Genomic DNA, 15,082 nt, shown 5'->3' with positions numbered 1-15,082 from the left:
TCTTCTGATTGATCAGCTAGTTTCAAAGCAAAGAGTTCTCTTCTGTGGTTTGTAGTCATGGTTTTTAGGCTTGGAGGGGTACTTTAAAAGATGCATCAAAGTTGACAGATGAATCTCGAGGCAAGGAATGATGGGAGACAGCAGAATTATGGGAATATTTTTGAGAGAATAACATATTAGTGAGAGTTTTGAAGACCTTCAAAGGTCTATCAAGCCAGCTCCCTATAGCAGATTTATTCCTCCTTTAATTTTTTTTTCTTTAAATTAGGTACACTGGTTAACTCTCTGTTTCCTGTGTTGGGAAGGTATTGAGCTATAAAGATTTATTACTGTCTAATGGTGTTTTAAGGGGCTTATGTCATTTGAATCTCACTATTATCTTAATCTGCAACCACGGCCTAGTCCTGGACTATGCAGCTTGGTGGCTGCTTCTACTAAGTTTTGCATGAAACCAAAGCATTACATCATTTTACAAGGTCATGTTGTTCAATGAATTGCATTCCTTATCACAGATATCTGTGATACTGTCGATTGACATTGGAAACTATTAAAAGCATTAGTTGGAATTACTTTCCACCTTTTTTTATATTATGTCTATAATCCTTTCCTTCACGTTTTCACTCCGTATTAGCGTCGTTCCTAATTCTAACACAGCTATTCTGAAGAATCTGACTTGCTATTAGAAGTTTAAAACATATGTCACAGAAATAGTTCATTTCTCTTTGGATTGAACATTTAATTATTCACTATCAGCATGCGATATTATTTTTGCAAAAACATGTAATTGTTTCTCCTTATAACTCTTTCTGGCCCAGGTGGCAGATGCTGTATGGTTTGTGTTTAAGTGTTGTGAAGACTTATGCTGTCAAATGCACACTCTGAAATCATCTACTGAAAAGTGCTGCATGCTAAATATATTTAACTGGACTTCTCAGCAATTAATTATTACTGGCTGAATTTAGACCAATTCTTTTAATAAAACATAAGAACAATCTTTTAAAAACAAAAAATATCTTTCCGTAACACCTCAGATCAACCCCCATAAGTACTTAATAGTGATAAATGAACAGCTAAGTCATTCAATTTCGATTGTATATGTCAGGTAAATAGTCTGTACATTTTATACAGGCTAGTTTCCATCATTATTTTTGGCAGTTTTAATACTTCTAAAATACAGTTTAGTTGATAATCAGAAGCTTTTTCTGTTAGGCTAGAAATAAAAAATATTAGACATTTGTCTTGATATACCAGGTCATATTTGCCTTGAAATACCTGTAATTTTCCTAAGTTTAAAAACAAAATTATATATTTTAACTGTCCTCTTTGATACAGCCTCTGTTTTTGAAGACTTGCTCCATTGATTATTTATGAAATTCAAATAACAAGTTCAAAGATTTTCCAATGATAATGCCATTGACACTGTTTCTAATTCATCATTTCTTGTGCTTAAGTAAGCTTTAACCATTATACTTCAAAGAGAATTTCTAGATCACATCTCACATTTACATTAAGTTTCTAAAAGTATTTTTATTTTATTTTCAAAAATTAATCTGAAACTAATTTCCCTACATGGTTTCCATTTTATCACCTCACTTCTTAGAAGTTAAATATTTCACTAAGACTGTGTTTGTACAGGCTCACCAGGCTCACTTGTCTAAATATTCTTCAGTATAAGGCTTATTCTATGTTAAGTATCATTTTTTAAATTATTTCTAAAATGTTGATTCTAACAGTGGCTATCTCATAGAGGCCTGGAATTCTTAAAATTTCAGCAAATTATTTCTTTTTGGATAATACGGAATTATGAAGATAGAAATCTTACTCAGGAATACATCAGTTTTTATTGTAAAGCTTTTCAGATCTTAGCTGATGTGTATATATTATTATTTATTTATTCATTTTTTGTAGAGAGGATCTTCTCATCCAATCTTAAATTTGTGCATATTGAAAAAAAATACGAAGAAACAGAAGGTAATATTGATCTGAGGACATGAGTTCATTTAAAAAAAGTAGAGCAACTCCTGTAGAAGGCCCTGAGAGATGTGCTTTCTGGGTTGCCCATTGCTGCAGTAGACCTCACTTTGTCATATAAAATGGCTAGAAACATAGTTACATCTCAGTTGACTGAACTTAAAATAGCTATTTTAATAGAAATCTCTCTGATTGTCATCTAGGAAACTGCATAAAATAGGTATTTTAAGAGAAAAATCATGTTAAAGTACAAAAATAAAAAAAAATAGGAAAATGTATGAGATTCTAACTCTCAACCTCAATCTGTGTTATAGTCTAGTGCTTAATTATAATACTGCCCAATTAGGACAAAATATATGCACACATTTAAAATGTTATAGGAACTTTATTTTTAAATGGTGCTCTCTACCACTTAGCCAATAGGTAACTTCCTGACAAGAAATGCTACCCATCTGAGATATATATAAGGAAGGTGGCTGTTCTGAAATTCTGATACAAAGCGCATGCGAATCAAAGAAAGGAAAATTATGAAAATGTGTTTAGATGAGTATACTTAGTGCTTTTCTGAGAATATTGATGTATTTCTCTAGTTTTTCTTATATTTTCTTGTATTTGTTCTGCTAGAAATTTTTATAGATAGCAATGTTCTTGATGCGGCTGCCTACTGAATTTTCTTCTTGGATTGCCCTTCACTAACATTGTATTCCTGAGGTTTTTTTTGGAGCATTTATGATAATTTTTTAATTATAATTTTTAATTTTTAATTTGAGTGCCCAGAATTTTAACTTTTCTTCTACTGCTCGATTTCTCTGAATTTTTGCAGCTAATTCCAGTGTTCTTGATACCCAAACTCATTCCTTTGTCAAGTTTGATTTAATTTTGATTTGTTTAAAGTGTAATCAGAACTTGACCTTTTGCAAGAGAAAAGTACCTTATGTAATGAAGTATAATCAACGCAATATGAATAAATAGATAAAATATTGCTAGAACTAGAAATGAAGTATATATTTTGTATATGTTATATAATATTTTTGTTGCTATTAAATGTACTGTACCTGTGCGTATAGTTGCACAAAGAAGTCACTTTTCCACTTGGAGGTGGTGGGGATATCTATTATAAGTTGGACTTGTGCACTGAATACTCATTGACATAAATTAATATTTTAGTTTTGCTTATTAAGTAGTCGCAGATGTAAGTTCCTGTTAGACTGCATATACACAGAAAATAGTTAAAGTATGAAGCCACGCTAAATTGATAAATGAGAGCCAATACTGCCAATGCAATTAACTGTTTTTAAACAGATTCTTGATTTTCTCAAACTATTTCTTTTCTTTCTCCCAGTTATCACACATCATTACTTAATAAGTATCCAATGAAAGGCATGTTTTTAGTGAGTATATTAAGCCAAGTGGTGGCTGGGAAAGAAATCTTTCCTGAACAAATGGAATATCATGGTGTCAGTGTGTTTCATGCAGTGTGTATTATTGTACGGAATTATTGTCGTGGGATCAACAGCTTTTATCTTTCAATGCTGAGAATTTTCTCTGTCTAGTTATAGGAAGGGAAAGAAACTAAATAATTCTTCATAGTATTTTATGACTGCAATCTTTATTCTCCTTGGATGCTGTATTCCAGAATGGTATTACAGCCTTGAGCTGTAGCACCCTTATGACCATAAGGGTGGTAAGGGTGGTTGAAGTTTCCACTAGGTAAGTGGGAATATGAATTAAGCTAATGAAACTTCAACCCCAGGATTTCTAGTGTGACTTAGTGGACTGCTTTATCACTGCAGTTGTAGTTTGCATGATGATTTAGTTTACTGTAAGTGGACATTTCAAGTAACGGCAGCAAATAATGTAAGATATGATGAGATGCCTAAGTGTATTCTACATTATTGTGTAAAGAAAAAAAAGTTGAGACAAGGCTTGTAATATATGCACAAAGAAGTATATAAGGATATTGCATCACTTTCTCTGTTTTCTTTATCTTCCTTTAGATATTGTGTGTGGATATAAGTGCCTTTATTGTCCCTCTCTTATACATGCTATCTTAAAAAAAATAAAATGCAGAAATCAGAGAATGAACATTCCAGTTATAATGGCTTTTTTTTTTGTATGCGGAACTGAGAAAGAACACTGATGTTATAAACCCATCCCCATTAGACTATACTTAGTATAACAGCAATAACAAAATCATTAATGAACAGTCTTGGAACCTCAAATGAATGTTTATATAACATAATGCAAGGTTCAGATATTTATTATTTGGGAAAAAAAAACCAAACAAAAAAAAAAATGAAAACAAAAATTTTATTTTACTTATATCCTAATGCTTAGCTGATTAAAATGGTTTTCCTACTTTGAGTTCAGCTGTGCTAGCCTGTAAGATAAAAAATCAGTGTTATTGATGAACTGTTAGGAATAGAAAGAAGTATTTAAAGACTCTGAGCAGTCATCTGAACCAATATCACAGTATCTTTTACAACATTCCTTTTAAAGCCATAAGTTTCCTAAAGGATATGGTGCCAGTTTCTGACTTTTTAGAAAATTTTACTCCTTCATTAGGTAAGGATCAGTGTTACTTGTTCTGGAACAAATATTTGGTAGATCTGATAAGTCTAACCTATTTATTGAGAACAGGGACAGAAACAATCCTCTATATTATGATTTACTTGTTACTAGTTAGGAAGAGCTTTTATGGGAGGAGCTCAGCACTTCTGCAGTCAAGTTTCTGCAGTCAAGTCCTTGATATGAATATCTGTGATTCAAAATATTATTGCCATATTTATGGTATATGTTTTCATTTTTCTTATGGCTCATTTTGTTATTTTCTGCCTCTATTTCAAATCTATGTTGGTTCATGTTATTACTATTAGTGTACATTCTAATTTAGTATCCTCCACGAGTTTCATTGTCATGCTGTTAATCCTTTCTTCCATTGACTTAATGAAGATGTTAAGTAAAATCAGGCTTGATACCAATCCCTATGGCACCCCAGTTCGGCACACTGGCATTTTCATCACTCTCTCCTTACGGGCTATCAGCTGTTTAACAACATTTTTAATTAGCACAGTTAAAAATAATTTACGAAGATGCTGTATCAGATATTTTACAAATCCAAACGAATTACAACTATTAAATTCCCTTATCTGTGCATTTGAAATTGTAATTCATAAATGCAGTCAACAATATTGGATGTAATATGTACTTTCTAACAATTCAATATCCATTGCTCAATATTCCATGTCTATATTGTCATTTTTATCACTTTATAGCTTTGGACAATCTTTTCCACATCTGGACCTTGACTATGCCTTTATTTTTCTTGATTAATTGATTTTATGAAGTTTCTCCTTCCCCCATCCCAGCCAAATTAGTGTGCAGTAAAATAATCTTGTTCTTCTTTTTCTAATTTGTTCAGCTTGGCATCTTCATCCACAGTGATATGAATAAGAAATGAGTAAATGATAATCAGTTTGGAAGTTTTGCTCCATCTTTTAGATAAGGTATGCTCATAAAGCTGAGTGTTCTGCAGTTTTTCACAGTTGCCAGATTTTGCTAACGTGCTTGTGTGAGAACTTGTGATTTGTTTTCAAAAGCTTGAGAGGAAATGGTAGGTTTTGTAAAAGGTGACAGATTAATAGTCGTTAAGATTAAGAATTCTAGTCTACTAGACTCTAGTAGACTAGAATTCCACTGTCCCAAGAAGGAAATGCATCAAAGAATAATATTCTCATTAGCTTGCTCATTTTCCAATACAAAGAATGCTCATTTTCTATTTTGGAAAAAACATCCTTTTGGACATGAAGAACAGTTTATCCTCTATGGCAATTAAGTCTTTTGAACTGTACAATTATAATTTTCCATGAAGGAACAATATGTAACCTGTGCACCAGTGCAGCACATTGACCAAAATATATGTATGTTTTGGAGATTCCAGGTGGACTAAAATGAATCAGCCTTGATATCATGCTCACATGAATGTATTAGATGGCAAAGCTTTTTCATCCACCTTATTGAGACCTTTCCAAATGCTTATGGCTACATTTATTGACTTAAAAAGCTTTTTTTTTTTTTCTGTTCTACGTTTTATGCTCCCCTGGAAAGTGAATGACAGCTTTTGAGATGTTTTTATGTGAACATTTCAATTTGAATCTGCACAGAATCTTTTTCTTCTGAAAATCAAAAATATGTGGGTTTTATTTCCATCACTTGAATAAATTGATTGAACGTGGATCAAGATTTGAATATAACCAACACATTGCCACAAAAACGTATACAAATCATATAATTTTCTGTGATGATCTAGAACAGTTTAAAAATATATAATTTCGAAGTTGAAACTTTGATCTGTCTTTTGCTTTCTGACCTGACTGTCCCTCTCACGCCTGTGCATTTAGCATTTTGCTAAACTTCTAGGGGCTACACACCTTCAGCTGCATCTGCTTTGATCATTTGCTGTAAATCCAGCGTTGTTTAAAGGCTTAATTTGAATTATTAATTATTTGTATTTTAGAGGATCTCAGGTGTTTATGGTTAGGAAGCACTGAGTAGGAATGAGAGATATTTGGAAGAACTTTTTTTAAGCTGTTTTGATATTGATAACAATGAATATTTTGGTGTTTTCAGATGGATTGTTGATTTAGTAGTCCTTTTAAACTATTTATTTTTGTGCATCCCACAGGACGTGATGCTTCTCTTTGCTATAGTTTCTAATTAAGAAATGTATAATTAAGAAATGTACAAATTTTTTGGATGTGCTTCTGGACAATTTGATCAGCATCAGATATGACTTTATGGGACAACATATGTTAATTTTGCTGAATTGCAGTTGAAGCAACACAGTTCTATAGACAAGTTTAGCATACACAAAATTCCAGTATTTTTTATCAGTTTGTGGTACAAAAACGCTCAGTGGATATTGTTTGTGGCCTAGAAACTCACAAATATATGTTCAAATAAAAAAATTCAGATCGCGTTTTGATAATATAAATTGTAATAGTGAAGGATGATTCAAGAAGGTGAATGTTCTGTAGTCATGCAGATTAGGTGATCAAATAGATTTTGAGACATACAGAGGTCCAGCTTAGGTTGAGAATTAGCTAGCTGCAGTCACAGCATTTTAAAACTGACTAATAAATCTCCGAAAGCTGTGGAAATGTTACAGATATTTCAATTACAAAGTGGTAACAGACACTATTGATCAGTTATGCTCTTCTGAACCTAAGAAAAACAGTTTCTTTACTGAAGGAAACTTCTGCAATTTTGAAAGCAATATACAAGCATCTTACTTAGGTTATAAGTAGATTCTTATATTAGTCAATTTCTGTTTATTTAAGACTAAGTCAAAATGGTGTATTTAAAATTTTTTCATTTGGGAATATATCCTTCATCTTTGAGCTGCTGATACTACATTCATTTGTTCAAAGAAAACCTGAGTAAATCTCAACTATGTAGGATCAACTTATTTATTGAATGTTTAGCCTACACATTTGTAGTCTAAATAGTTCGAGAAAAAACTTCCATCCTGTTGAAGACTCTTATTTATTGGAAGCATGTTAAGCAGATGTAATTTGTGTTCATAGTTACCACTGTCTAAATGGTACCTTTAAAACTTTATTCACATTGGGTAGTTGAATAAAAGATTTCACATTGCAAAAAGCAATTTAACCATCATTAGCTAAAATAAAAGGGCCCTAGGAAGAAAGGATTATCATATATTAAATAAAAAGTTCACCACCTTATAGCTCTAATCCTGTTAGAAAAGATGATTTCTAGCTAACTTAATCAGCCAGAGGTCTTTATTGCCTGGAGTATTAATTGATTTAGGTCTTCATTAAGGTCAGAGGTACACATGGCTGACCAGAGGCAGCCTATTAGCACATTGTCAGTTATGCTTATTTACATTGATTGAGCATAGTGGTAGGTTATTTCACTGTTAGGTCAGAGGGTCACTGAATCTTTTGTGTACCCTGACCTGTTAAAGGGCAGCAGTCACTCAAGACAACATACTGCCTTCAGAGTAAACGTTTGGTTAATTGCATATTGACTTCATCCTTTCAAAGAAAAGTGTATTGGTTCATACAGTGTAAATATTAACACTGGCATAAAATCTTATAGGTGAATTGTTGAAACGTCTCTACTGAAAAATCTCAGCACTTTTTATATTTATACTGGTTTATCACTAGCAAGTTTTAATAATACCAGTAGGGAAAGTTTTAGAAAGTTTCTGCAGTTGCTGTTGGCCTTTATTAACAAAAAGAAACAAACAAATTAAAAACCAGCTCAGTGTACATCTAGAGATACCCTGTTCCTTTTTTCCTTTGCAAGTAGCAATAATTATAGCATTCTCTGGTTAATTAACAGTTTTAGTTCTTATGTCCAATCAAGTCTGTTTTTCTCCTTGTGTCTTTTCCTGAAATATATTTTGTGGAGGGGCCATCCTGATAATGCAGATGTGTTGTGTCTCACAATTTGTTAAAAAAAATTTCCATGTGCTAGAACAATTTGAAGTAGCACCAAGCATCATCCCAGCTTTTCCATTTTGCAGTACCGTGGACACTTTCCTTCTAAAACATGAATTTCTAAGTTCACGAGAAGTGAATGTAGGAAGGAAAGGTGAAATAATTCTTTGCTGCTATACTGACTTTCCACCATGTGATCTGGCTTTCTATTCTACTTCCTGCAGCATAAGTACAAAATGAAAAGCAGTAATTCTCAAATAAGTACTTAGTATTGCTGTATGTATGAATTTCTTACTTTGAATTTCTGATTGTCTGTTGAATTCCCTTGATTGCTTACAGTTGTGCTGACTGAAGCAAAGAGCTGCCAAATTATTGTGCTAGTTTATTGAGGCTCAACTTTAATTTAACTTGCAGTGGTACAAATGAAAATAAAAGAGTAAAGAATAAGAATTTCATGAGCCTCTGTCTATAAACTACTGGCTCCTCTGAAGCTATATTGGAAATGAATTGCCCTAACTGAGCATATCAGCAGTACAAGTTATTTTTATATTTTGCTAATATTTAAGAAATTTTTAGCACTGGAAATATGTGTCTGAGATATAGCGATAATTAAACCTAAGTGTATGACTACACATCCATTATATTATAGTTTTGTATCTGTGCTGAATGTACTGAGTATGGAAGATCTCCTGACTTGATACACTGTGAATCTATAGTCTGAAAAAAATCTCCTGTTATCACTGAAGATGCTCCAAAAGGATAAACTGTTGCAGCATTCTAGCAGGGTTTTGCAGAACACTTTCACAACACAAGGACTGGCACCATACATTGTGACATCTCCTGTTGTTCAGTACTGTAAAACAGATATTACGAAGTCTTCCCTGTTTCAAATACTTTTTATTCTGCTAACAATTTTCTGTATAATGCTTCAAATATTCTGGAGACGACCTCTTGAAACCTGCTAAAACAATGTTTTTTACTGGTTTGCTGATTTGCCCCTGCTGATTGTTTATTTATATTTGCTTTTCATGACCAAGTCACTGGGAATGAGAAGAACATCCCTCCCCTTTCCTTACTCAAAATTATGTCCCCTGAAGTACAGTTGCTCGAAACCTGTGGCCTTTTTTGACCTTCTTTCCCTTCTTTGCCCTTGAATCCACCCTTTCATAGCATAGTAGCACGTTGAGAACTTTGTTTTTCTATTAATTACAGCTTAAGATGCAAACAAGTATGTTAGGAACCAGAGGGGTTTAAAGAATTTTTTTTTTTTAAGAACTCTGCAAAATTCCCACTGGATCTGAGCCAAAAGCAGTGCCAATTTTGCTCAAATCCTTCAGAGATATTTTTTGACCTTGCTTATGATCAATGGAGCTAATTGTATCAGAACTCTCCAGGATACTTTAAGAAAGTGCTATCTTAGTGTGTATTTCAAAACACTGACAGATATTTTATCATTAATTAGTATTCATATTATGTCTCAAACAATCTGTTCAAGAAAGGGGAAGTGAACTGGTTGAACAGCTCTTCTGTCTACCTAATAATTAACATGGATAATGCATGGAAAACCAGGAGCCCATCAGAAAGAGGAAGAAATACTGCTAGTGTGATTTTTTTTCCATAGAAGTATAAACTACCTCTATCAGAGTTTTTGAATAACACTGGATTTCACTTAGCAGAGGTGGAAATAAATGGTTTACTTTAAAACCAAACCTGTGCCTCTGAATCATATCTTTCTGAATTTTTTTCTCGTCTTGTCAGTATGCCACTTGATAGCTGGCTGGACTCCCTTGTTCAATGGCACATATTTTAAAATAGCACTAGGAAAAAAAAAACCAACCCCCCCCCCCCCACACACACACAAAAAAGGACCATTTGTTCTTATAAAGTAAAATATTACTTGCATATTTTTTCAAAATTCAGGATTATATGTAGCATTATCAAAACATTATTTCAGATATTTTAAACAATTTAAATTGTTGATGGATGTCAGTTGATATGTTTCCTCTCTGCCTCCTCCCCCTCTTCAGCTGCTAATCATAGAACTTGTATGCCAAATTGTATAAGATACTCTTCCAATAGTTGCATGTGTGAGTCTTTCGTGAGACACAGACAGTTATGAGGACAGATTTGAAGTTGCATATGGGTCTGTCACATGGTTTGATTGCCATGTCTTCTAGGACACAGATTTCTTTTTTAATTATTCTTTATTGTAAAGAATTACAGTTTTTACAGTAATTTCTAGAAGATTTCTTGCCCAGTCCATTTTCCCTCTCTACAGCAAATTGCTTCCTGTGCAGATTTCAAAGCTGCTTACGCCCACCTTACTTCTCACTTCTATCCTTAGTTTTGGTTTGGTTTGGAACAATATTCATTGCTGCTCTGATCAGGGAATATATAGACCTTGTAGAGAAGTACAGAATAAAAGGATTAAAAGTTTTGATATTCACATTATGATATTATAATAAATCTTTGAGATGGCTGAATCATAAGAATAAAAATTTCCTTTGCTGCCTGCTTTCAAGAACGTGTTCAAATTCAGTGTTTCCAGGAAAATTTAGGAAAATCAGCCCAAAGTAAATGCATTGAAGCTTGGCTTAACATATATTTGTGGCATATCTGACCACCCATTTAATTCAATTTTCAAAAGATAAACCCATCTCTTTAGTTAAGTAGCACTCTTACTTTTGATCTGCAATTTGCTTTTACCTTTGAGAGGATTATGATGGTTTTTATAATACTCTGAAAGACAGTATAATCTGAAAATTAACACTGAAACAAATGGAATGTTGAAAAGAAATGGAAGCTTACTTGAAAGAAAGCAGGAATGTATTTAATCACGTTGGGGCACCATCACAAGTTGTAACCATCGGTTACATCAGTTATTATTTTGAGATGATGCATGCATCCATATATTAACTGTTAGCTTCAAGTTTATTGTGGTGCTATATTCATGTAACGTATATAGAGCCCTATCAAAAATTACGCTTAGAATGATATGTTTGTTACGTTTTAGTGAAGCCATAAAGGATGGCAAAGAGCAATAGTGCTGAGAAAAATTACTTAGAAAACTGAAAAGTGTTTCCTTTTTTTTTTCCCTTTATGTATTCATATAATTTTATTTATTTATTTATTCTTTCAGGTCGGAGATATTCTCTACTGTGCTGGACAGATTGGCCTAGTACCGTGTACTATGCAGCTTGTTAGCGGTGGCATATGGACTGAGGCCACAGTTGCCCTCGGTCACACTGAGAAAGTCCTCCAGGCTATGAGCCAAAAGACAACGCTGCACCATGTCATCACAGCGATCTGCTATGTAACTGACATCAAACACATTCCTGTTGCTCATTCTGTATGGAAGAAGAAATTAAGAGATTGTGAAAAGGTAGCTGTGATATCCACTTCCTTCTTTCTGAGTTGTCTTTTTTCCCCCTATGTCTTGTAGTAATATCAGAATTTTCTCAGTACATTTCAGAGGGGTTCAAGTAAAGCTAATATAATAAGGTTTGATTGAGCTGTTATGTTCTGGCTCATAAGTGGTTGTGCACAATTGAGAAAGAAAATTGCTTAATAGAAAGTTACATTCATCACTAACTTTGTCTTAATTCCCCAAAGCAATATGGAAAAAAAAACTCTTAAAAAGCAGTCAATTCCTCTAGAAAAATGTGAACAATGCCTTATTTGAATTTCCTCTGCCCATATATTTTTGTACAATAGGAACAGGGCATTTTGCTTTAACTTTTTATTAGTTGTTCCATTGAGATTCCTTTTCCCCCACTCTTTCTTACAAGCAATATTGTCATGACAACTGAATTTAGTATTTTAGTGCTTATTATTACTTATCATTCAGCTGAACTTCTATGACCAGGATGGGGTGTGCCTGTTTATTGGTTGACTCTAGATTATCTCTAACAGTACAATAATTTCCCCACTGATGTATAATGATATCATAATGATTTCTGTCATGCATGTAACTTTTTACTTAAATAGCCAAAGAACACTCTGCGTGCATTAAAAAGGTAATGGCCACTAGTCTTGTAGCCAAAATGTAGCTACTCTATAAATGAGTAAATAAGAGTAGTTACTACATAATTGCTGTAATATAACTTAATTATTGTAGTTTCTTAGGAGATATGTGGCTTGAAAGTTTAGCATATGTTAGTAATTAATGTTGCCCTGGAAGAAGGGACAGTGCTTCCCAACCCTTTTTCTTCTATTTGTGTTCATGCTCAGTCTGTCTGCACTTCTCTTTCTGAGGGAAGAGGTAGACTCACTTGAAAGCTGACACAGTTAACCTAGATTTAGTAGTAAGATATCTTTCTAAGTACCTTTCTCCAAGACTAAATGTATTGAATTTGAAAGATTCCTAGTCTCGTCTGTAGTGCTCTTATAGGTCTGCTAAGATCTGATTTTTCATTTTCGTTTTTATTGTAAAATGTACTGTTTGTTTTACACATTGCAGTTTCTTCTCTAGGGCATGCTGTCAGGTGTTTTTTATGTTCTAGGGTTTTTTTGTGAATGCCTTGAATTTTTACAGTATATTTGAAATAGGTCAGTTATTAAGGTTCTTGCAAATTTAAAGTCCTCTGAAGTAGCTAACTTGTAGAGTGTAGAAATAACCTCAGCTTTATGACTGCTGCTGAAAAATGGTAATAACTTTTTATGATTTAGTTTGGAATCACTTAAGGAATTCAGAAAGATATATTCCTCTAAATAAGACCATCACACAGAAAACTATATTAGTATTTTCAAATTCATTAATATATATATATATTTTTTTTTTTTCTGTAAGGGACATGTTCAAAAGCTTTTGTCTTATTGAAGAAGACCTCAGCTTTTCTTTTTGCTAACCATGTTTATACCAGTTTCTCAAACTTGCTGTAGAGATACTAGCATAGTTCTTAAGATGATGTTGAGTCTGCCAAGTTTACGGGTTTTATAGATCAATGCTGCGAGCTTTAAATGGAAACAGTAAATGTGACATCAGTGCATTTTCGATAATATCTTAATAATATATTATCTTTAGCTGTCATTTTTTATGAGATGTACCATTTCGTGATGTCTTTGAGGCAGCAATTAGAGACGTTGCATGGAGTCATAGCAGCATTAAGCTAATTTAAGGTTATTGTCAGGGATGGTCCTGTAAAGTCATTTTGAAAAGCTGAGACTGTTTTTTGCTCTGTGACTGCTTAGTAACATGTACCATGACCATGAAGCCCACATGCTTTCTTATTTGTAATATATACAGACACAGATTTGAGGGCAGATTAGTAATGCTTTGCTGTTCTTCAAAATTTTTCTTTTTCCCATATAGAATCTTCTAAATAATCTGTAATTATTCTATGTGCCAGCCAGCCACTCTTTTTATTGTCTTCCAGATCTTTGACTTAATTAGATATCTAGGCAGTTTCTTCTCAGCTACTTGAGAAGTACCTCATGATATTGCTTGCTTTTGGGGTTATTAATACTATCTGACTTGTGTCACTTTCTGATTGCTTAAGTCATACCTTAAAAAATGGATTGCTGCCTACACACACTCCTGTGAAGAGTTAGCTGCCTAGCAGATTTTGGGAATGTTTAATGTTTAAAACGTCCTAGAGGTATGTAAAGCCTTGCTTGTAGGGTGCTTATCAATCTTACTCTGTGCTTGTTAGTTCCTATTCATTAATGACAGTATCAAAAAAATACAAAAAATATCAGGAGATGAAGTAATATGTGCCACATGATATAAAAATTGGAAAAAAAATAATATATCAGTGGGAACAAGATGGATTAGCAGCTGGATATTCCAATTTCCCTATTGTTTTGTTAACAGAAGATTCAGAATATTTGCATTTTTCCTCAAGCTATGAATAGTTTTATGATTAGTAATGGCTTATAAAAACAGCAAAGCACAGGAAAAGAAAAAATGTAACAAACACTTCTGTTACAATGAACCAGAGGGAACTCTCTTTTCCTGAAAATATAATTGATCATGCGATTGTTAATTTAATTTAAATAGATATTTATCAGTGAGCTTTTGTTTTGGAGGAAAAGTCCTAGCTGGCATGTTGTTAGGTGAAATGTTCTTTTTGGCTGATTCTACTCTGAGAACAGAAAAAACAGTAGAGCTTATTGTTAAGTTATATTACACCCCCTTGCCTCCATAGAATCAGTGAAAACAGGAAATGTTCTTTTCATACCTCTTAATATTTTATTTGAAGGAGCTTGTAAGATACTGTCTTTCTGGAAGCCAGAACACAGAAGCTTTACTCTGAAGGCATCCATGTTTAAAAATATCATTAGCACATCCCTTATTTGTCTTAGTTTTTGTTTGTTTTTATGTCAGTAGTATTATTGCCTCTAAGCCCAGCCATCAAGGATGATATCCACAGAGCTTGAATTCAGCCCCTGTCCCTCCTTCTGTCTTCTTCCTACATCACTTGGAGTTGCAATGTTGTTGGGAAGCAGTCCCAATAAGAACTTACACCAAAGAAATATTAAATCATTGGGTTGGCAAAAAAATCTTTGGATCAACATTTTAAACATACATGAGACAGGTTTCCCTTGTTAAAACTAACAGGGCACTGTAGAAACTGAAACTAGAAAAAGGGAGTCTAGGTAAGAATTAAAGTTTGTGTGTGGGTGGTTTTGTGGTTTAACCTGGTAGG

The 15,082-nt window shown here is 33.4% G+C and overlaps 1 protein-coding gene across 3 annotated transcripts in view; it reads left to right on the top strand.

Moving 5' to 3' along the window:
• Window positions 1-15,082, top strand: part of DPH6 (diphthamine biosynthesis 6) — a 182,583-nt gene that overhangs the window by 110,974 nt on the left and 56,527 nt on the right. For all 3 annotated transcript variants that reach the window (XM_065753850.1, XM_065753849.1, XM_065753859.1), the window contains exon 13: window positions 11,575-11,817. In XM_065753850.1, the coding sequence (XP_065609922.1) occupies window positions 11,575-11,817 (243 nt within the window). The remainder of the gene's footprint in view (window positions 1-11,574; window positions 11,818-15,082) is intronic.

The sequence above is a fragment of the Cyrtonyx montezumae genome, unplaced genomic scaffold, assembly GCF_038088225.1.
Source record: "Cyrtonyx montezumae isolate F1298 unplaced genomic scaffold, pur_monq_1.0 scaffold_10, whole genome shotgun sequence".
In the NCBI taxonomy this organism is placed as follows: Eukaryota; Metazoa; Chordata; class Aves; order Galliformes; family Odontophoridae; genus Cyrtonyx; species Cyrtonyx montezumae.
The sequence above is the reverse complement of the archived record's forward strand: the minus strand, read 5'-3'. Positions and strand labels throughout refer to the sequence as shown.